Source organism: Grampus griseus (assembly GCF_964374135.1).
Source record: "Grampus griseus genome assembly, chromosome: 1".
Taxonomy (NCBI): domain Eukaryota; kingdom Metazoa; phylum Chordata; class Mammalia; order Artiodactyla; family Delphinidae; genus Grampus; species Grampus griseus.
The window spans coordinates 153,886,117-153,909,168 of NC_139017.1; the positions used below are offsets into that span (position 1 = coordinate 153,886,117).

At 51.6% G+C, this 23,052-nt stretch overlaps 1 protein-coding gene across 1 annotated transcript in view; it reads left to right on the forward strand.

Annotated features, from left to right (window-relative positions):
- The window catches only part of GRIK3 (glutamate ionotropic receptor kainate type subunit 3), a gene marked incomplete at both ends in the record, with an annotated part of 231,117 nt that overhangs the window by 150,256 nt on the left and 57,809 nt on the right, over positions 1-23,052 (forward strand). Inside the window, 3 exons of the mRNA XM_082660349.1 lie at positions 2,605-2,862; positions 9,702-9,883; positions 12,238-12,291. Of these exons, the coding sequence (XP_082516475.1) occupies positions 2,605-2,862; positions 9,702-9,883; positions 12,238-12,291 (494 nt within the window). The remainder of the gene's footprint in view (positions 1-2,604; positions 2,863-9,701; positions 9,884-12,237; positions 12,292-23,052) is intronic.

Consider the following 23,052-nt stretch of genomic DNA (forward strand, 5'->3'; position numbering starts at 1 on the left):
CACAGACAAGCACCGTGCTTTTTCTGTGAGCACAGAGGGCTATTCCACCTCCACATCTTACCTCCTCCCAGGTCCAGTTATAGCAGGAAGTTCCCCCTTTTCAGTGGGAGGTCTCATGCCATCCCATTGGCTCCAGCTGGTCACATGACCATCCTCCAAACCAATGTCTGTGGCCTGGGGGCGGTGAGCGAGCAGTCGGCTGGGGTCTGGGTCCCTAGCACTACCCCTCCGGGATTAGAAGTGGGAAAGGCAGTGGAGCCCAAAGGAAAACTAGAGACAGTTGCCAGAGAAAGGGCAGTGGCTCCTGGGGAGCCCCTGACTGCCCCTGAGAGGTCCCACTTTACGGATCTTTTAGACACAATCGCTGTAAGCCTATGCCCCGCTTTGAGGCCCAGCTGCCCTCGTTTCTGCTCATTTCACGCTCTGCTGTGCCCGCTGATGCTTGCCCTTCCCAGAAGCATCTGCAGTCTGACCTGCCTGAGTCCTTGGGCCTCCCCCAGGAATGTGAGCTGTTTGAAGGCAGGGATTCAGCATCCATTCACTCAGCACCTACTCAGACCAGACTTAAGCACTGTTGAAACAGCAATAAACAACACAGATCAAGCCCTTGCCTCTCTGGAGCTTACCACATTCTAGTGGGAGGAGAAAGTCAACAAATGAACAAGACTTCACTGGTCATTTAATAGATAAAGAAACAAAGCAGGTGTGGGTTTTCAGGAGTGTGGTTGGACAGGGATTGCTATTACAGGTTGGGTAGTGATGTGTTTCTAATAAGACACAAAGATGCAGAGACCTGGAGGAAGGGAAGGAAGGAGTCATGTGGATACCTGAGGGAAGAGCATTCCAGCCAAAGGGGACAGCACGTGCAAAGGCCCTGAGGCATGAGTGTGCTAAGCATGTTTGAGGAGCATCGTGGAAGCCAGTGGGGCTTGAGTGATGTGAGGAAGGGGAGAAGGATGTGAGAGGAAGCCAGAAAGTGGTAGTGGTGACGGGGATAGGGTGGGGAAGAGCTGCAACAAGTAGGGCCTCATTAATCACTGTAAGGACTTTGGCTTCGAGACTGAGTGAAGCGGGAGCCCTTGGAGCAAAGGAGTGATGTCATCCACCTTAGGTGGTGAAAGGTAAGATGGCAGGAGGATTACGGAGGAAGCTAGAACTGGTGAGGAGGCTTCTGCAGTAAGGCAAGCAAAAGATGATGGTGGCTTGGACGGGGGTGGGAGTGGAGAGAAGTGGTCAGATTCTGATATGCTTTGAAGGAGAGGCAGCAGGAGTTGCTGATGGGCTGAGATGTGGGATATGAGAGGAAAGGAGTCAAGACAAAACCAGGGTTTGGGACATAAGGCACTGAGACAGTGGAGCTGCCGTTTACTGGGATGGGGTAGGCTGGGAGGAGAAGAGGGGGTGACATTTTGGACACGTTAGGTCTGAGATGCAAATTAGACATCCAAATAGTGATGGTGAGTGAGAGGTGAGATGTACAAGTTGGATGCCAGGGAACAGGTGGGGCTGGAGGTTTAAGAGTCACCAGCAGGTAGGTGTTTCATTCCTATATGTTTCTCAACGTTCCCCTCAGAACAGGACCAGGTACAGAGCTGGTGATGCTAATCACAGAGATGGTAACATAAAAGTAATCGTCATTTCTATTTCATGAGTGCTATGCTGTGTCTTTTTTATTTAATTGAAGTATAGTTGTGTTAGATTCAGGTGTAGAGCAAAGTGATTCTGTTATACACACACTCACACACATATATATACACATACATATAAACTATTGAGTATAGTTCCCTGTGCTATGCAGTAGGTCCTTGTTGGTTATCTATTTTATATTAGTAGAGTATATCTGTTAATCCCAAACTCCTAATTTATCCCTCCCCCTCTTTCCCTTTGGCAACCATAAGTTTGTTTTCTATGTCTGTGGGTCTATTTCTGTTTTGTAAATAAGTTCGTTTGTATCATTTTTTTAGATTTCACATATAAGCAATATCATATGATATTCATCTTTCTCTGTCTAGCTTACTTCACTTAGTATGATAATCTCTAGGTCCATCCATGTTGCTGCAAATGGCATTATTTCATTTTTTATGGCTGAGTAATATTCCATAGTGTGTGTGTGTGTGTGTGTGTGTGTGTGTGTGTGTGTGTATGCCACATCTTCTTTATCCATTCATCTGTCGATGGACACTTAGGTTGCTTCCATGTCCTGGCTATTGTGAACAGAGCTGCAGTGAACATTATGGTACATGACTCTTTTTGAATTTTGGTTTTCTCTGGATATATGCCCAGGAGTGGGATTGCTGGGTCGTATGGTAGGTCTATTTTTAGCTTTTTAAGGAATCTCCATACTGTTCTCCATAGTGGCTGCACCAACTTATATTCCCACCAACAGTGTATACTCATAATCTCATTCAACTTCCCTATGATTCTCTAAGGTGGGGGCTATTACAACCCCAGTTTCCAGATGAGGAAACTGAGATTCAGAGAGCTTATCAGTCGCCCACCTCAGGGGGGTTTTCAAGATCACTGCTCCCCTGCCCCCAATGCCCAGGTGCCTGATGAGACAGCACTGACCCCTGTACCATCCCTCCCTCCCTCTTTCTCTTGCAGCCTGTGACCAGCTGGCACTGGGAGTGGTGGCGATCTTTGGGCCATCCCAGGGCTCCTGCACCAATGCCGTCCAGTCCATCTGCAACGCGCTGGAGGTGCCCCACATCCAGCTGCGCTGGAAGCACCACCCACTGGACAACAAAGACACCTTCTATGTGAACCTGTACCCGGACTACGCCTCTCTCAGCCATGCCATCCTCGACCTGGTCCAGTACCTCAAGTGGCGGTCGGCCACCGTGGTCTATGACGACAGCACAGGTGGGTAGCCAGGCCTGGCTGGGCCAAGGGCAGGAGACGAGGGTGGCAGAGCCCCAGGATCGGGATCTTTGCTGCTCGCTCAACTCAGCTGCCCCTGGGGAAAAAGTCCACACTTACACCCAAGCCTCATCTAGTCACTGATGCTCGCTCTGCACTCCCCTGCAGCCCGGTACACAACAGCCACACTCACCCAGCCCAGCCCACTTCACACCTGCCCTACACTCCCGCCTCCACCCCAGCAACATGCTCCAATCTGCACGCACGCCCGCACGGCCACGCCCACACCTACCAGCACCCTCCATTCACACATTCTCCTCTGCAGCAAACGCATCCAACTCTGTGCTGGCTACGAGCGCAGACTCTGGACTCAAACCAAACAGTACGTGATACACGCAGGCTCTGCGCTTACTAGCTGGGCAGCACAGAGCTGTTCCCTCTCCTCCTCTTTCTTTCCAAAGACTCAAGTCCCAAGATATTTCTTAGCTCTGCCTCTTAAGAGAGTGACCTTGGCGAGTCACTTAACCCATCTGGCCCTGCTCTTCCCACATGACAAGTCAAGAGCTACAGCAGCCAGCTTGGAGAGAGCCCTCCAGCTCTCAGCTGCCTGTGATTCAATGTCAGCTCTTGATTACCTCCTAATGGGGAGTCGGGATAGTGGGGAGAGAATCCCTCAGAAAAGACGATCAGAGATTTAGTTAACTCAGGATTCGACAAGCATGTCTTGAGTTCCTGCTATACCCAAAGCACCAGACAGTGGATACTGGACGGCAGAGACCCCAAGCCCTACTCAGTGCCCCCAGTTATTGAGAGCCACTTCTGCCCAGCTCCAGGGCATGGCAGTGTTGCTGCAACCCTGTAGTTCTGCCTGTCTTAACATACCACTGTGAATGATTGTCTATCTTTGAGCCAGTTTCTGCTTCCAGACCATGGGTCTTTGGTACCTCCGGGGTTTAGCACAGCACCTGGTACAATGTAGACGTTTAAATGTTTGGTTGAATTGAATTGAATTGAACTGAAAATAAAATGGAAATAAACTATAATTAAATATGGCAGGAAAGGATGTGTTGGGCACTGGTAAGGAAGAAGAAATAAAGATGTGGCTATTCCATCTTCTTTAGAGAAGTTAGTCATATTGAAGTGGGGTGAGTGCACACCCAGAGCTCACTGGTCTTTCTAGGCCATCAGAGCTAAGAACCAAGTGACATGTACATACAGTCAGAGCTAGAGGCACCTGGAGAGAGGAAGCTCCGTGGCCTTGGCTAGTCTGGGCTGATTTACCAGAGGAGGAGAGACATAAGCCTGGCCTTGAGGATGGATGGACAAGGAGAGGAGTCACGAAGGCATCACAGGAGGGGGAACAGTGAGAGCAAGATGAGGAGGTGGGACTGTGCATGGCGGTCTCATCAAGAGCACAGCCTGGCAGGGAAAAGGATCCCAGTGTGGAGGGGAGGAGGAAAAGATCAGATAAACAGCACGTATGAGGCTGTGGGCAAGGTCTCTGCTGTCTAGCTTCAGGGTTCAGACTTCACCTTGTAAGCAGCCGGGGACCACTGAGTGTTGTTGAGCAAAGAAACAGAATAATAAAAGCAGAGTTTTAGAAGGTGGCACTGACAGCAGTGTACAGAGGGTTGGAGGGAGAACCTGGAGCCGGAAGACTGAGGCAGAGGCGGCCATGTTGGTCCAGGCAGGAACAAAGGGGCTGCTTGGAAGAGAACTGGTGGCCAGAATGGAAGAAAAGAATTAGATGTGAGCAGGTAATATTGAAGATTTGTAGGAGTGTCACGGGCACAGAGTAGTCAGAACAGACACTGGCATAAACCACGGCCCAGCAGTCCTGGTGCCTCCAGGCTGAATGGGGGTAGCGGGGGAGGCTTTGCAGAGGAAAAGATGCTGTGGCATGAAGGTGGATGCCAGTGAGACTGGTCAGAGCGGAGGCTGAGGCCTGGAGCCTCCTTTTCCCAAGCATGTCTAGTTCTGACTGTATGTACACATCACTTGATTCTTAGCTCTGATGACCAGTGACCTCTGGGTGGGCACTCACTCCCCTATTAAGTTCTCAAAAGAAGATGGAATAACATCTTCATTTCTTCCCCCTTTCCAGTGCCCAACACACTCTTTCCTGTAGTATTTAATTATAGTTTGATTCAACTTGATATTCAATTCAACAAATATCTTAAAACTTAGGGGAGTCAGTGATGGAGCTGGTTTGGTCAAGAAGAACTTAGTACTAGGGATTCAGGGTTGGATTCAGTCAAACAATAGTATAAATTTGATGACGAATAGTGAGTAGTAAGAAGTATGCTTCCAGAATCAGGATATTTCAAAGGGACAGGACAGCTTGTGGGTCATCAAACCCATGGAATGGGAAGCACTTTATAGCAGACTGACTATGTTTGCTTTGAGGGTTGTTTCCATTAGGATGTTTTGTCTGTGAGTAACAGATAACCCAACTCAAATTGACTGGAGCAGTAGCCACTTAGTTATCTCACTGACAAGAAGTCTGGAGATGGGCCTTTCCAGGGCTGGTTTAGCAGTTCAGCAGAGTCAGGGTGCTGGGTCAGTGTCACCGCAGTTCTCTTGACTTTCCCCCTCATAGTCAAAATAAAGTTGCTGCAGCTCCAAGCATCACATCCTCACATGATGATACCCCAGGAAGTGGTAAGGAAAGAGGTGTGATTCGTGCCTCTTATCGGGAGGAAAATCTGCCTCGTAACCTTCCAACAGACCACACTCTACAGCTCATTGGGTCTGCACCTACCACCCTAAACACATTCAGATAGGGATGGGACTGCCACTCATTGGCTTTCACCCATCCCGAGTCACGTCTTGGGGCTGGCACGTGGCCACCCAAAAAAATCATGGTTCTCTCAGTATGCTTGAAAAGGGTACGTTAGTTATCTATCTCTATAATAATTCTGTGTAACAAATCACCCCAAAACTTAGTGACTTAAAATAATAAGCATTTATTTAGCTCTCAAGCCTGTGGGGTCAGTGACCGACTGAGATTGGCCAGGCAGTTGTTCTGGTCTCAGCTGGATCGCTTACCTGCTTGGGGGTCGGCTGACTGCTGGCTGATCTAGACTGGCCTTGGCTGAGATGGTGGGGTAGCTGGGCTCTCAATCCTCCAGCAGGCTAGCCCAGACGTGTTGTCATGACGATGGCAGAGGTGAAAAGAACAAACCCAGTGTGCAATTCCATTTCAAGTGTTTGCTTATGGGCCCTGCTGATACACCATTGGCCAAAACAGTTGACATGGTTGAGCCCAACGTCGTGGGTAGAGCAAGTCACCTGCCCCCACAGCTGGAGGGCACTGCAAAATTACATGGCAAAGGATGGGGATGTAGAGAGGGGTGAAGAATTGGGGTCATCACTGCAATCCACTGCAGGGAGAACTGTTTTAAAATGTACCTGGGATCTAAAGGGTAGATACGACCAAGTGATGATATGAAGAGGCCAATAGCATAGAAAGAAGAGTTGTTACTTACAGTTCCCTAGAAGAAGGGGGCACACCATGGCACCCAGGGCCACATGGAGGGTTGGTCAGGAGGCAGGAGCAAGGGGAAATCATGGGCAAGAGCCTTTGTTAATTACTTATTACTATAGGTGGAATTTGTTAGGTGCAAACGTCCCATGTGGGGCAGGAAGCAAAACAGATTGTAGGGCTTGTGGTTAGAGAGTTTATAATACGATTTTTGTGTGCCCAGGAAAACCCAGTGATAATAGGGATACAAACTTTGGTCATTAATTTGGCCCATGATTTCAGGATGCCAATTCATCAGTTATAGAATACCAAGAGTGATTATTTCAGGGACCAGCAGTGTTTACCATATGAGCTTTGCCATGTAGCCACCTTCCTAGCCTAACCCGTGCACAAAGACGGATTTACATCAACAGTGAAAGGGAGGGGCTCAGAAAATGCTGGGGTAATGAAAAAGGGCCCAGCTTAAGAGCCAAAAAGAATGGGTCTTGAATTTTGATCCCATTGCTGGCATGCTGCAAAATCTTGGGAGGCTCACTTAACCTCTTTGGGCCTCAGTTTCTTTATTTGTAACATTGGAACAAAAGCCCCTACTCTGTATGCCTTCTAGGACAGGGAGACGTTTAAATAGGGTAATGAAAGCAGAAGTGCTTTGTAAGTGAAAAGCATGACTTCCACAACCATGATTCACTGCAGATATTTTGAGAGAGATTGATTAGGGAAGCAGCCAGGAAGGAGAACTCATCTCAGGCAAACAAAGAGCCTAGTCCTCTGCTGGGGTGGACCAAGACGAGCCTCTGGTCTCCTTTGGGAATACACTGATGGGAAGGAGGTCTGACATTTGCTGCTGGAGAAGGTGGGTCACTGTGTATTACACAGGGCAATGAACTTGGCTGACAAGAAAGCTCTGGTGGCCTCTGCTCTAGCATCCAGACTGTCCCTGTCCTCATGTCCTGGGTCCCCAAATCCCATGTGCCTACTGATGCTGTGCGTGGGTCTGAAAACTGAGCGAGTAGGAACAAAGCATGCGCTCAGGGCCTCGCAAGGTAACAGGTGTGAGCGGGCAGCATCATTCAGCCAAAGTAAGAACTTCTGGGATTAGTTGAGGAGGGAGGGTAAGGATGGGTGTGTGTGTGTGTGTTTGGGGGGAGCTTGTGACCCCTCCTTCCTCTGTAAGGTCACCTGATATCCTCTTCCTGCCCCCAGCAAGTCTGGTATTAGAAAGCACTGGGGCCCCTGTTTGGTCCAGACCACTCCAGGGCTCCAGAGCCCTCTCCCAGCCCACACACCTGGATCTGAGACCTTCTAGGAGGCTGAGGGTTCCTGATGCCCACAGCCATGGCGAAGCTTGTTTGAGAGCTCTTTGGGAGACTTAGGTCCCAGAGAAATATCTTTGTCCTCCCCAGCAGAGTGGAGTGATGGATACCAGTCGGTTCGCTTTCCAGATGGCCAGCCCTCAGGAGTGGGAATGAGAGGCTGGACAGACCCAGGTGTATGTACCAGAAATGGCTTTGGAAATCCAGACTTTTTGTTGGAAGGCTCAGGAAGTGGGTTCTCTGTGTGTGGGGACTCTGTCCGGATAGGGGGCCCTGCGACAGCTGATTGCGAACTTTAGTCCATCGCAAACTAGCTTAAGCAAAGAAAAAAAAAAAAGGCGAGGGTGGGGGGAGGATTTTGTTGGTTTCATTTACTGGAAAGTTCAGGAGTAGTTTTAGCTTTAGAGGTGCAAACGAGTATCTTTAGGGCTTATTTTCTTTCTGTGTTTCCTGACTTCTGCCCTGTGGGAATCCTTTACAGGTTCTAAGTGATGACCCCAGACTTGCTTCCTCCCCATTTGGAGTTAAATGGAAAGAGGGTTGTCTCTTAACAGTTGCTCTGGCACAATTCCTGGGAGTCATCTGATAGAACCAGCTGGTGTCACACATCCATCGCTAAGCCCATACCTTTGCCTAGAGCAATGCATGTGCTGATTGACCAGGCTGGCGCCAGATTCTGTGTCCCTGGAGTGGGGACTCTTGGGTCACATGGACTGAGCATGGGGGAAGAGTTGTTCCCCAAAGGAAAACCAGAGTGCTGTTCGCGGGGAAATAGAGCATGGCTGAGTGGACAGTGCAGCCAGGATGCAGACACCGAGCCCTGAGTATGGGCGGGCAGCCTGGCAGGTGGGAGGGGATGGCCTGCTTGGGACCCTGGGCCTGTGCTTCCTCCGCTCTTCCTGCAGTGGGTAGGGCGAGAGAGAACAGCAAGCAAGCTTGCTTCCAGGCTAAGCAGAGAGGAGTCAGCAAGAATGGACCTTGTACTAAGGACGGAAATGAACTTAATTAGACCTAAGCGAGCCATTTGTCTCCAAGAAGTGACATTCAGTTTTCCCTGGAAGTCCCCAGATTAAGTGGTTTTGCAAAATGCCAAGGTGGAGGATTTTTCAGTGTGGGGGGAAAAAAAGACAGTAGTCAATCCAATTCTGGAAATTTGTGTTGAGCACAACCGGAGTGCCAGGCCCCGTGCTAGGGCATGTGGAGACCCAGTCCCTAATGTTGAGGAGTCTGTGACAGGACCAGGAGAGTGAGATGAGGCCAGAAGACGCTAGTGCTGAAGGACGAGGCCACCGAGTTTCGGGGGAGAGGGGCAGGATGGGAGTGGGGTGGGGAGATCTTGTCTGGGCAGAGCAGTAGAGGCAGGCGTCATGGAGGAGGTGGCTGCACTGAGCCCGGAAGAATGGTTAAGGTGTTCGGGGGTAGCCTGCCCTTGGGGGTGGAGGCCGGGCACAAATGCCACCTGGCCTTCCTTACCTGGTCCAACCGTTGGTACAGCTGAGCCTGGAGCTGCCACTTGGGCCGCATCCTGGAAGCAGGTTGCTGGGACTGTTTAGGAAGATTATGTCCCATGCTTCACAGTGTTGCAGGGGGCAGGGGGAGGAAGAGTGGGGGGCCTCTGGTTCAGGCTCCATGAGTCTCTACACCGACTGAGTTAGAGAGGTGCAGGTGGGTGGACTCGGGGGGGATTCGCTAGCAGTCCGTGCCTGCTTTTGAATCTACAGGTGTGTACACACCTTTACCTACCTGTGTACACATGTGCTTATCAACCCAAGTGTATGTCCTGTGTGTGCGTGTAAGCATGTGTTTGTATGTGCACACATGCCTGTGGGCATGAGCCAGCATGCACGGCTGGGGGCACGTGTCTGTGCCGCAGTCTGCTAGTGCCTGGGTCTGCACATGCGTGGCTGAGTCCATGAATTTATCTCCGTGGGCCACATGTCAGTGTCCATGTGTGTCTGTAGACCTGTGGCCACACGAATCTGTGGATACCTGCAGCTAGGTATACGTGGGCTCACATGTGTCTTTTGTGCCCCGGGACCTCTCAGGGCTCATCCGGCTGCAGGAGCTCATCATGGCCCCATCGAGGTACAGCATCCGCCTGAAGATCCGCCAGCTCCCCCTTGACTCTGATGACTCGCGCCCGCTGCTCAAGGAGATGAAGCGAGGCCGGGAATTTCGCATTATCTTCGACTGCAGCCACACCATGGCCGCCCAGATCCTCAAGCAGGTGCGTGAGCACCGGCCAGCGGGAGGGGTGGTTGGGGTCTGCCTGCCACTTCTCCCCCCTCCCCCCATTTCCATGATGTCAACCAGATCCAAGTTCAACCTCTAGTCTGCCTCTTTGCGGCTGTATGACCTTGGGTGGTCACTTTGCCTCTGTGAGCCTCAGTTTCACCAGCAGCAAATCGGACACAGTGGTCTTGACACTCTGAGTTGGTGTGAGGATGGGATGAGACGATGGTTGAGCTGCCCCAGCCAGGCCTGGCGCACGGAGGGTGCTGAGCAAATGCTAGTTTCCACGCCACCTCGGGGCAGGTGGGAGGCGGGGGCTGCGGAGAGGGAGTAGAACGCTGCAGGAAGCACGGGGAGGCCTGGGGGTCTCGGGAACAGCCCCCAGCATTCCTCTTCCAGCCACTGATTCCCTGCAGCCCGTGGCACTCGGTGTCACTCTCCCATCCCTGGGAGGTTTATCGAGGCTCTATGCACCATCTGCTCAGCTCTGCAGCAACGGCGGCGGAGGAGAATGGCTCTCGGTCCTTGGCCACGCCTCCGTTCCCGACAGCCCAGGGTGGCGTGCTGGGAACCAGGGCGAGCTCTGCCAGCCCCCTAAGAAACAAACAGTGAAATCACTCACAGCCCCCCTCCGAGGGTGCCGCAGCCGAAAACAAAACCACTCTGATTCGAACCAGTGCTTTGTGTAAAAGGCAATTATGTGGTCCCAGAAAGCGAACCTGGTGATTGGAGGAGGCATTCTGTGGGGCCTTGACACATGACCCCGGGAGAGGCTGGTGGCAGGGAAGGGTCACAGGGATACAGGGGGAGAGGTGCTGAGCTGGCCAGGAATATGTTCAAGGCCTTCCCTGCACACCCTGCAAGGGGTGCCCAAGCTGAACGGCAGCCTCTGTCTTCCCCCAGAGGAAGTCCCACCCCAGGACCCTTCACACAGGGGCTAAAAACTCATTTGAGAGCTTGAATCCTGCCTCTGCCCATGGGTGTTATATATCCAAGAACAAGTGGCCCTGGAGTCATCCGCTCTGTAGATGGAGTGAAGGATCCCTCCCTGCCCTGGTTCTGGAGGATTCAGTGAGATGAGGCGAGGAAAGCGTTTATCCCAGTGCCCGGGGCACAGTCAGCATGCATGCGGCAACCTTTACGCTCAGCGTGGAGGGAGTACATGCTCCCCAGAAATCCCTTAACCCTCAGTGTCCCGGCCAGCGGCGCCCAGTGCCTCCCTCCTCTTCCAGGCATGTGTAACTGAGTAATAAAGACAATCCCAACTTGGGTTCCCTGAGGAGTTACTCGGTGCCGGGTACACACACAGCTCCTCATTGATCGCCGCTCTGGGAAGTGGGGGCGATTATCGTGCTCGGTTTCAGATGGGGAAACGGAGGCTCCGGGGGAAAGTATTGGGCCTGAGGTCATCCAGCCAGAAAGTCAGAATTCACTCCCCAGTTTGCTGACATGAAAACTCCTAGAATTGAAAATGAAGATTCTGTGCTCAGCCTGACCCTGAACTAAACCAAGGTGAGCACGTCTGCGTACTGAGGACTCCTGGAGCCTTTCACCTGCGAATGCGGGCTGGGAACCTCCCAGACCGGGAGGGAATGTGAAGGATTTTCAAAGCGTATTTGACCCGGTGGCATCTCCTCCTGGAGCACTTTGTGGGCCCGCATTCTGAAGAGGTCTGTGGGAAATGCGTGATGGCCATTAGTATCATAGATTATCGGCTTCTAGTAAAATACATTAGATTGCATGATGGTGTAGGAGAGTAATTCACAGCAGCCGTGTGGCCCGCTGTGTGGCCAACCAGGACCCAAGACGCAGGGATGTGTCAGCCCTTCCGGGGGAGGCTCAGACTGAGGACAGACCCTCCTCGTCGGGCCTGGCTGGGCTGGTGGGAGCCGAGCTCCCACAGACGTCTTTCTGGAGCCAGGACAGTGAGTTCAGCTGAGGAGAGTCAGGGCACTTGAGGAGGCGATGTTGGGCGGATTGCAGCAGCATTTCTCCAAGTGTGGCAGGCCCAGCGATGCTTACTAAAAAGGCAAACCTGGCCCTGCAGAATTTGGAATATTTGGAGAGCGTGGCCTAAGATTCTGCATTTTAATGTGTCACCCATGATTTTGCTGCACACTCCAGTGTGAAATCCACTGCTGTCTGCCAGCCAGTCATTTTCCCTGTCTCAGAGGATGCCCCACTCCAAGCGGCCAGCCTCTCCCAACCCACCGCCAGCCTGTGCTGCCCCGGGTCCTCACCGCTCTCTCCCCGCTCCCTTCCCACCCCCCATCCCCCCTGCCAGGGTGGAGAGGGGGAGGGGCTTCTCAGGTGCTCCCTGCAGGGTGCTGACACTTTGCTCTCCCGTAGGCCATGGCCATGGGCATGATGACCGAATACTACCACTTCATCTTCACCACCCTGGTAACGTACCTCCGAGTCCTGGCACGGGTCGGGGTGGGGCTCCCTCAGAACAAGGTCAGCCCGGGGGAGACAGTTGCAGCAGCTAGAGGAGATTCAGGCTGGACTTGCTTCCTAAGGCTGTAGGTGTGGCCCCAGGCAAGGGCACAAATTTGCCTTTGTGGCCTGCCCACTTTGAGGAGTGACATCTTGTTGTGACTAAAGACAGGGACTCTAGAACCTGCCAGTGTGCACACAAGCCCCTCTGCTTGCCGGCTGTGAGACCTCGCAGAGATAATTTAACCTCCCTCAGTTTCTCCCTCTGCAAAATGGGCACGATCATGGCTCCTACCTCCTAGGATTGTTGTGCGAACTGAATGAGTTCGTGAACTAAAGCTCTGAGAGCAGGGCCTGCTCGTGTGAAGGGCTGTTGTTATGACGATGACCCTTGGCCCCAGCCCACACGCCCCCACACAGGTCCCAGGCCTCAGGCCTCACGCAACAACGGGAGTTGCCACTTTGGATTCCTGTGACATCCACGCTCAGGTCTGCCCACTCGCTATCAGCTGGGGCCAGCCCACCTGCGGGCTCCAGATGGGTCCTGTCCAAACCTTGAGAACATTGAGGGCCATTTAAACCCATTAGGGTAATTAGTTGTGGTCTGAGATCAGCAGAATAACGAGATCCCTGTGCCAAAGGGGCACCAACCCCCAGCCACCCTGCCTTGGGGCCAGATGCCCTGGATGTCACTGCGGCCCCGGGTAGACTCTTACCCAGCCCAGATATGGGGCAAGTGACAGCATCACTAAACATCCTGTGGCTGAAACAGGCTCCCGAAATCTGTGTCAGACTTGCCACTGCAGTCTTGCAAGCCTCTAGCTGTGTTCCTTCGTTCACCCAGCACCCAGCTAACATTCCTTACCCAGCACCTGTATTCAACTGAGTATCTCAAGACAACTGGCACTGAGGCCTGCCCTCAAGGAGCTCCCATCCTGCCCAGTCTGCATCTCTATGTGTAACTCGTACGGCCGGCTTGTGCCATCACAAGCCATCACATCAGATGGCCACGGGGCACAGCAGAAGGAGACGCCGGGTGCCACAGAGCCGGTGGAAGGTGGGGAATTTCAGGCAGTCTTTACAGGAAAGAAGATGTTTGAACTGGACCTTGAAGGATCAACAGGAGTTCACCAAGGAGAGAGAGGAAGGGCATTCCACATAGAAGGAACAGCATAAGCAAAGGCCAGGAGGCAGGTTAGCTCTTCAAGGCTCACTCTGGTTGATTGCCAGAGCCAGCTGTGTTCATCTCTTCCTGGCTCCACTTTCAGTCAGTGACATCATGCAAGTAGCTTGAGATTGGCCAAGGTGGGAGTATTCACACCACAGAAGCTGGCAAATGCTACAAATAAGCGGTTCCTCCTCGCCATCCCCTGAGAGCTGGTTATTAAGCATTTCCCAGCATACAGCTGCTTGTTACCCTCTCTCCACCCCCAACCCTGTGCCCATGGCAGAGCTCAGGGGCCACCCTGCCCACTCTTCTGATCCAGAGCCCAGACCTGGAGACCTGCCGGGAGCCTTGGTGGGAGAAAGGGATGCTGGAAGCTGGTGACCGAGACCAGGTACCTTCTGCCCTGGTCCCTTCTGGATTTCTATCCACCCGAGCGAGCTTCTCCCCTGGGAAAGTCATTGGAGGCTGGAGGATGAGGTCACCAGATCCCCAATATTCCACCTCCGTATGGAGCTAGGAGCAGGGCAGAGGAGCAAGGCTGGGAAGGTGGGGTGGGGCACATTCCAGGCGCCCGAGGCCCTGTCTCCAGGCATGGCAGCCCTGGGCTCCTAGGGTGCTGAGTCCAACCTCTGGGCCCTTAGAGGTCCCCACCAGCCCTGTGCCAGCTCAGTGAATTCTTCCCACGCTTCCATCCTGCTGGCTTACCTCTCTGAGTCCTCACCGCTCTGAGCTGCTGTAAAAAAGCCCTGGCGTCCATGCAGGAATAGACAAGGGAGGAGCAGGCAGACCTCCCGGGACCGCTGTGGTCCCCCTGCAGACCGTGCCCATCCCCCCTCCACATTACTTCCCAGTTCAGTGGCAGGAGAGCAGGCCTCGGAGGCATAGATACGGTTGAGAGTCCCTTTGGCACCAGGGACTGTGCACGTGGGCAGATTGCTTAGCTTCCCTGGGCCTCAGTTTCCTTGCCTCTAAAATGGGAATCATTTGTGACGCCTCTGGACTTCAGATCCTTCATTCGGCCTCTTTTGGTTTCAAGGAGCAGAGCTCACTCAAGTAACTTCAAGTCACTAGAGACTCAGGAATGAACCACCAGGCCACAAGAGCAGATGTGGAGAGTGGTTCTGGATCCAGAGCAACCGTGGACATCACGAGAATTATGGTTCCAACCCTCTGCCCTGAGACTCAGCCAGCCTCTTCCGTTTCCCTCTCTCTGCCCATTGCTCCCTCCCCCTGCTCTCGGCCTCAGCTCCGTCCTCGCAGTCTCTGTTCCCTGGAAACTTCAGCTCATCACAGCTGCCCTGGGATCATCACACCCCAGCTGACCATCCGTTCTGCCTCTGCTGCTTCTCACCACCGCTTTCTCTGAATGTTACCCACCTTCCCCAGGTCAAATTTCGGACTGACCAAGCACCGGCCGTTGCTTCTCAACAGGGCACTATATAGGCATTTGAGGCTGGACATTAATCCTTCCGGAATGTCCTGCCCACTGTAGAATGTTTAGCATCCCTGTCCCTGCTCACTAATTTCCAGGCTGGGTGACAAATAAATAAATGCGATCCGCACATTTTCAAATGTCCCCAGGATAGGGGCTGAGTCATCAGCCAGACTGTAGCAACCCCCCCTTGGGAGGTGACCACTCCTTGTGGTCAAGGTCACCACTGCCAGACCTGGTCAGCCGAGGTCTGGCAGTGGGGGGCGGAGTACAGTGGGCTCACAGAATCTAAGTCATGGCCCCCAAGCAGAAGGGCTGGGGCATTGGGAGAGCCCTTCAGAAGCGGCAGGAGCAAAATCCACAGATCTCATTCACCCACCCCGAGTATTGACCCCCCGTCCACTGTGTCCACACAGGGCCTGTGGTTAAGTCCTCTTTGTGCTTTGCTTCCGGTCTTAGCTCCGGACAGTCAATTAAAAGCATCTCTGCCTGGCTCGTGCCCTCATTCCAAGGCCAGAGGGAGTGTCCCCTCAGGGAGCTCTTAGCCCTGAGGCCCGACCTGACCTTCTAGACAAGACTCTGGAGAAGGCACCACCCCAGTACGCCAGTGGCTCTCCACATTAATGCCAGTGCCAGCGTGAGGTCAGGGTTGGACTTCTTGGAAGGAGGGGCAGGGCAGTATCCTTGCACCCTGGGGCAGTATCCTAGCCCAAGAGAGTGTCTGCTTTCCCTACTTTTTTATGGGGTTTGTTTTTGTTTTTGTTTTTTTTTGGCCACACTGCGCAGCATGTGGAATCTCAGTTGCCAACCAGGGATCGAACCTGTAGCCCTTGCAGTGGAAGTACAGAGTCTTAACCACTGAACCACCAGGGAGGTCCCTGCTTTCCTCACTTTTACATTTCCTTAATTCAGTCATTCATGTACTCGCTTATCCAGCAGGCATATACATATGCTCTCAAGGTCCCAGGTACCAAGCTAGGCACTTGGGTGAGACGGGGTGTCTAGAGCTGGATCCAACACAAAGCTCACCAGCTGGTAGCTTCCTCTGTGCACATGAGGATCAAGGACGGTGCCCAGTTTACCTCTATATCTCCAGTGCCCAAATAGCACCTGGAATACAGTAGGTGCTCATTAATGCCTGAATGAATGAATGAATGAATATAGTACAAAGTAGAAAGTAATCAGTGAAATTAACATCCTCATCATAGCAACAGTGACGTCCACCGACTCTGGCGCCAGTCCGCCTGAGTTAGAATCGAGATTCTTCCGCTTCCTTGGGCAAGTTACTTCACGTCACTTTGCCTCATTCCCCATCTGTAAAATGGCCACAAGAACAGTACCATCTCATAGGACTCTTATGCTGAGCATTAAGCGAGTATGTTGACATCAGTAAAGCACTAAGGAAAGTGTTACTTAGTACTATGTAAGAGTTAAATTGATTAATTAAATAATTCCTGCTTATATATTTTATGCGCTCAGTATACCCCATCTCATCCAAAATTCTGAACAACTCTCCAAGGGGAGGATGACTTTCCCAATTTTACAGAAAAGTAGCAACTGAGGCTCAGAGAGGTCACTCAGTAAAAAAAGGAGCAGAGCAAGGATTTTGACGAGCCGGGACCTGTCCAGCTCCAAAGCCCTCTGCTGAAGCTTGTGCCGAGAGCCGCACGCAGTGTTGCCTGGCTTCCTCTGTCTGGCTCCGGCTCGGATTCCACAGGCTGTGATGGTCCAGGCATCACGTGATTGACACTAATGCGGGGAACAGAGCCTCCACAAATCTCAGCGGCACCCACACTTCACAGGTTCCAAAGCCCTTTCTCCACATCGCTGATTTTCCTCTTCACAGGGCAGTCTGTGCTCCCCATTAACTGATGGGGAAACCTGGGACCGGAGAGGTTGAGTGAACTACCTGGAGTCTCCCAGCAGATCAGTGATAAAAGCCTTGGCTCCTGGCTTCTGTTCCAGCCCACTGCCCTTCCTCCCCATGCCTCTCTGAGGGTCAGGAAGAGCCGATCCTTCCAGAGAGGCACAGTCCCTGCAATACAAATAGTTCATGCAGTGGAATATGTGTGTGTGTTGGGGGGTTGGGCTGCAGTGGGTACCAGGGTATCTCCCAGCAGCTCCCCATATGCCAGGGCATCAGCTATGTCGCCTGGGTCCCCGTGTCCTGCTTCTGGCTCCAGCTCCAGTTTCCTCCTTCCAGCCCCGTTGGCTTGAGAGTCTACCTCATGATTGTGCCCCTCTGTGCCCATTGGTCAATCGTGGCTGTATGTGGGAGGGCAGTGGCATTTGGCATTTATCTCCTTCCCTTTAGGAGACCCACGTCACCAATTCTTTGTGTCTAAAAAATTCTCCGAACTTGCTTCTCCCATGCAGAAGACATTTTAATTACCCCAGCTGCCATTATCTGTTCCAGCCAGCTTTGAGCCATTCCCAGATAACCCCGCGTTAATCAGCCCCAGCTGAGCCCCTGGTACATGTCATGTGTAGGTAAAAGCCTGGAGGTGAAAAGAGAATTATAATAAATTAATAGATAAGCAATCACAATTAATGCCGCTTCTCGGCAATAACAGTTATATCATGGGAAAGATATTTTCATCTGTCATTCCTTAAGGCGCTGTTTTCCGAGCTGCAGCTTCCACCCAGTCAGACCCATGGGGTGCTAATGAATTAGTCTATTATGTTATGCTGAATGTTTCTAAAAGGTCCCTCGTTGATACTGAATTCAATGTGTCAACATTTGGCATGGAGAACAGCAACTTTTTGCCAAGCAGCAAGGTTGTGCACAGTTCACTGTGTACAGCACATGGGGTCTCAGCCCAGGGCAGTTTGGACAAAAAATTGGAGCCGGACAAAGAGGCCTCTTTTCCAGCTCCACATTGTCACTGCCCTCATGTCACAGGGATGGTGGTACTCAGTGCCACAAGCCCTACAACACTTTGCAGCTAAGTACAGGCTCAGGGTGACAGGGATGAAGGTGACTCTGGCAGTGACACCCCATCGTGCCCCCTCCCAGGCTGTGATTGGCCACAGCCACTGTGTGAGTGTCAGCCAACTCAGTGCTGCATCTGGAAACCGGAAGGGCTGATGTCGCCAGCACCCGAGTCCCCACCAAAGCCAGAGATGCTGCCCTTCTCACTGAATCCGGCTGGCGTTTAGTCCTCAGGGAAGTGAGCTGAGTCACAGAGGCTCTAGGCAGGCTCATGTTGGGCATCTTTCAGGCCTTAGGTATCAGGTCAACACTGAATTGGAGAAGAGGCTGAGCCCCGTGCAGAGGTAGAGGGAGGAGGGCGCCCCCTGGAGGCAGAGCTCAGCTTCTCTTCTGTGGCCCCAGCAGTTCAGCTCTGGCCCCAAACTTGCATTCACCGCCCTACACAGCAAAATCCCTCCATCTCCCCAGACCCACCTCATTCAAAGGCAGTTTAGGGAAGCTCTCTTGTCTCTAAAGCAGTACCCTTGAGGGGCTCATCCTCCACCTCAGGCAATTTGCCAAACCACTCCTAACTTGTAGCCCCATAGAAATCTCCTCCTGAGAGGAGGATGTAAAACACTGGCCTCTCCATTCCAGGCTCTTCCCAGTGCTGTTTAGGTACCCTAGAGAGCTACGCAGCTGGCTGACCCTTCTTTCCACTTTGGGTGATGGGAGCCCAGGGGCTCCTAGGGGACACAGATGCAGACATGGACAGTTGTTATCAGTGGGGTGAAAGCAAAGAGGTCCCAAGATAAGAGCAGAAGCGCCCTTGACCCACCCTATTGTGTGATAGTAGTAGAGTAGTAGTCAAGGGAGGCTTCCCAAAACAGGTGACAAGCTGACTCTCAGAGTGAGCCCACCCCAGGAGGATGGAGAAGACAGGCATTCCAGCCCAGGGATAGAGCACGCACAAAGACACTGGCCTAGAGAAGCTGCATGATGGGGGCAGGGGCCAGCGAGGAATGCGGAAGGGAGACAAAAGCAGTGTGGTGTTCCTGGGGCAAATATGAGAGGGGGGTGGGAAGAAAAGTGAGGCCAGAGGGGTGGAGAGCCTTGCAAGGTATACTAAGGAATTTGTGCTTTTTCTGAAAAGGCAAGAAGGAGCCGTTGAAATATGCCAAGCAGGGGAGTGACGGGGTTGGGTTTATTCTTCAGAAAGACCCCTCTGAATGCTGTGTGGTGGGTGACTGAGATATCCAGAGGTGGGAACCAAGGGCTGGTCATAGGACAGAGGGAGGGCTCGGGAGCTGGTGGCCTGGGTTTGACGCCATTGCTCCCCAGCTGTGTAACCTTGAGCAAAAGACCTAACCTCTCTGTGACTCAGTTCCTTCCTCTAAAATGGGTGATAATAACACCCTCCTCGTAAGGTGAAAATGGGAATGAAGCGAGTTAATACACCTAAGGCACATAGAAACTGTTCTGAGGTTTATAGGTGCTCAGTAAGTGTTAGCTCCTTGCAATTGTTTTTGTCTTTTGCCAAGAGAGGTAAGTCAGGAGGATGCAACTCATGTCTGCTCCTCTCTTCCAATAACCCAGTCATGTCCCTGGGGGCTGAGTCCATAGCTGTCACAACCTGCTGCCAGAGAAGGCAGAACATGAATGTTTGTCAGCACTTCCGTGGTGTCTACCATGCACCAGACACGTTCTAAGTACATCTATTAACCCGTTTCTTCCTCGTGACAACCCTATATGGCAGGTACTACTATCATTCCCATTTTTCAGATGAGGCAACTGAGGAAAGGAGAGTAGATGGCCTGGCCTGATGGTCTGTGCTCATAACCATCACCTGGGTCTGCCCAGTGAGCTGTTCTCAGGGAGGAGCTGTGGGAAGAGAGGCCTCCTTCCAATGTGTTTCCCCCCTCTCCCTCTGATTGAACAGGTCTCCCCGTCTAAGCCCAGACCCCTCTCTGTGTGTTTCCCAGTTAGGAGTAATAGCTTAGATTAGCGGCTTCTCAAAACACAGATTGAGGCCCCACCCCACATTCTCTATGGCCCATACTTTCCAAAAAATGCTCCAAAAACAATTCTGGTGCATATCTTGTGCCTGACAACCACTGGGGACATAAAGCACGGGGATTTTTAAATAGGACGGACACGGTGTACTAGTAAACGTGTACAACCAGCTGTCCAAAAAGGGGGAAAACCCAGATATATAGTGCTTGCCAGTTTTCATGGTGTAAATACTCCCACCATGGCCAATATCAAGCTATCAATGAATATCACTGATCGCAGAGTCAAGAAGTGCTGACATTTAGCTCTTACAAGCCACTGAGATGGACCTGGGAACGGTTTCTGCGCTGCCTTCCTGAGCTCTATGACCTTAGGCAAGTCACCTCACCTCTCTGGCCCTGTTTCCTCCTCTCTTAAAAGGGAATACTATTAAATACCTACTTTATAGGGGATTGTGAAGATCAGATGATACCCTCCATTGCGTGGGGCTGAGCACACTGCCCACCCTCCACTCCCCACTGAGATTGGGGCCACAGAGACACCCTCTGGTCAATTCCACGGAGACTCCTCCATCTACTCCCGCCCAGCCCCTCCCCCATCCCAAATCCTGGCTTTGAATCAGGGCCCTATTTGTTTGGGCAAGGCTGAGACTAGACTTTCTTGCTTGGGCTCATCTGCTCTCAGCCTCTCGCCTAATCCCTAAACCCTTAAAGAGGAAACCAATGCAGTGTATTCCAGACGGAGGCCAGCTGGAGTTACAGGAGGAACAGCAGGAGATCAGCACGAATTAGGAACATCTCAGAGACCAGAGGAAGCCAGCACGGTGTGAAAGAGCTGCTCTGTGGGCTCCAGGTTTTATCCCTCATTATCTTTCCATGAGCCATCATTGATTTAACTGAAGCTGGGACTGTGATGGGGCCAGATGTTACTCCTGACGCCTGCAGCCATGGAGAGACAAGTACACTGTCCCCGGCCACTCTGTCCCAGCATGGGAGGGAGTGACTGAGTTGAGGGACCCGGCAAAGAGGACGGGCAGTGGGGGGCAGCATGGAAGGCAGCTGGATGAGAGGGGAATGTGCAAAAGAATAGACAATGGATGAAGAGGAGCTCAGACCTGAAGAGTCACTTTCCCCACTAGTGGGATGAGGCCCATCTAGATTGTCAACATAACACGTTTCAAAAAGTAACCTAAGTGTCCATCAACAGATGCATGGATAAAGAAGATGTGGCACATATATACAATGGAATATTACTCAGCCATAAAAAGAAACGAAATTGAGTTATTTGTAGTGAGGTGGATGGACCTAGAGTCTGTCATACAGAGTGAAGTTAGTCAGAAAGAGAAAACAAATACCATATGCTAACACATATATATGGAGTCTAAGAAAGGAAAAAAAAAAGGTCATGAAGTGCCTAGGGGTAAGATGGGAATAAAGACACAGACCTACTAGAGAATGGACTTGAGGACATGGGGAGGGGGAAGGGTAAGCTGGGACAAAGTGAGAGAGTGGCATGGACATATATACACTACCAAACCTAAGGTAGATAGCTAGTGGGAAGCAGCCATATAGCACAGGGAGGTCAGCTCGGTGCTTTGTGACCACCTAGAGGGGTGGGATAGGGAGGGTGGGAGGGAGGGAGACGCAGAGGGAAGAGATATGGGAACATATGTATATGTATAACTGATTCACTTTGTTATGAAGCAGAAACTAACACACCATTTTAAAGCAATTATACTCCAATAAAGATGTTTAAAAAAAATTTTTTAAACACACAATTACCGTATGACCCAGCAATAGTAATAAAGACCTATGTTCATCAAAAAAAAAAAAATAACACGACTCTTATGCAAATATAGAATGAACACGTGTGAAAGGTATTCAAGTCATGAACAAAGGAACCAGTAGGATGACAACGCTGGCTCAAAGAGCATTTGAAGGATTGAGTATTTATAGGTATTTGGTGTAGGGGGAACATAAGATAAGATGGCTAAGTTAGACAGAAAAATGGATTAATATTCTACAGGACAATAAAACCACCACCTTGGGGACTATCTTTTCTATGGGCAAAAATCTACGTATTAGCTCAGAATCTGGGCCTTTAACCAGTAGCCAACAGTGAAGTCAAACCCGGGTGCATTCTCCCGGAGAACTGCACAATCCCGGGAGGGCCTGTAAGCGATGCTTCTATGTGACATTGAAAGGACGCGCTGCTCTCCGTCTGCCTTATCTCCAAGTATGGGTAATTTTTCTTAAGACGACAGAGCTCTGCTCCGCTCCTCACACCAGCCCCCACCTCGTGCCAGCTCTTCTCAGCCTAGCACCTGGCCCCTCCCTCTTCAGCCCACCCCCCTCTTTCCCTTTGCCCCCTGCCCTCCCCAGCTCACCGTGCCCCAGAGCTAAAGCTGGCAGGAGGGGCTGAAGCTGGGCTGCCCCCGTACATTAAGGCCTGTCTTCCTGGCTTTTAGGCCATTGCACCAGACGGGACATGACCTGGCCCACAGACGGACAGACTGACTGCTCCTAGGAGGCAGGGGGTGAGGGGGCCCGGCTGATGATGTGGGGCAAGGGTAGAGAAGAGGACAGCTATACTCCTTCAGTCTCAGGCAGAAGAGACTATTTTAATTTAATTCTTTTATCCAAGTGTAGTTGATTTACAGTGTTGTATAAGGTGTGCAGCAAAGTGATTCAGTTATGCATGTATAGCTAGATATCTATTCTTTTTCAGATTCTTTTCCATTGTAGGTTATTACAAGATGTTGCATATAGTTCCCTGTGCTATACAGTAGGTCCTTGCTGTTTATCTGTTTTATATACAGTAGTGTGTATCTGTTAATCCCAAACTCCTAATTTATCCCTCCCTCACCTTTCCCTTTGGTAACCCTAAGTTTGTTTTCAGAAGAGACTGTTTTAAAATACCCTCTCTGGGGGGATAAAATCCTCCCTTCACCCTCCCTCTGGGTAACTTGGAGATGCCCAGACGCAATGCCCTTTGTCTTCCCAAAGCGGACGTCCCCCAACAGAGGATGACGGTCATGACCATTATCAAGCTCCTTTGCTGTTCCAGGCTGGGCATTTGATGTCTACTGCTTCACGGGGGCCTAAACAGGAGGCATGATCCCCATTTTGTAGATGAAGAAACAGGCTGAGCAGTGTGTCTGAGGTCCAGCAGAGTAAGTGGGGTCAGCCACCAGGCAGGCTGGCTGGA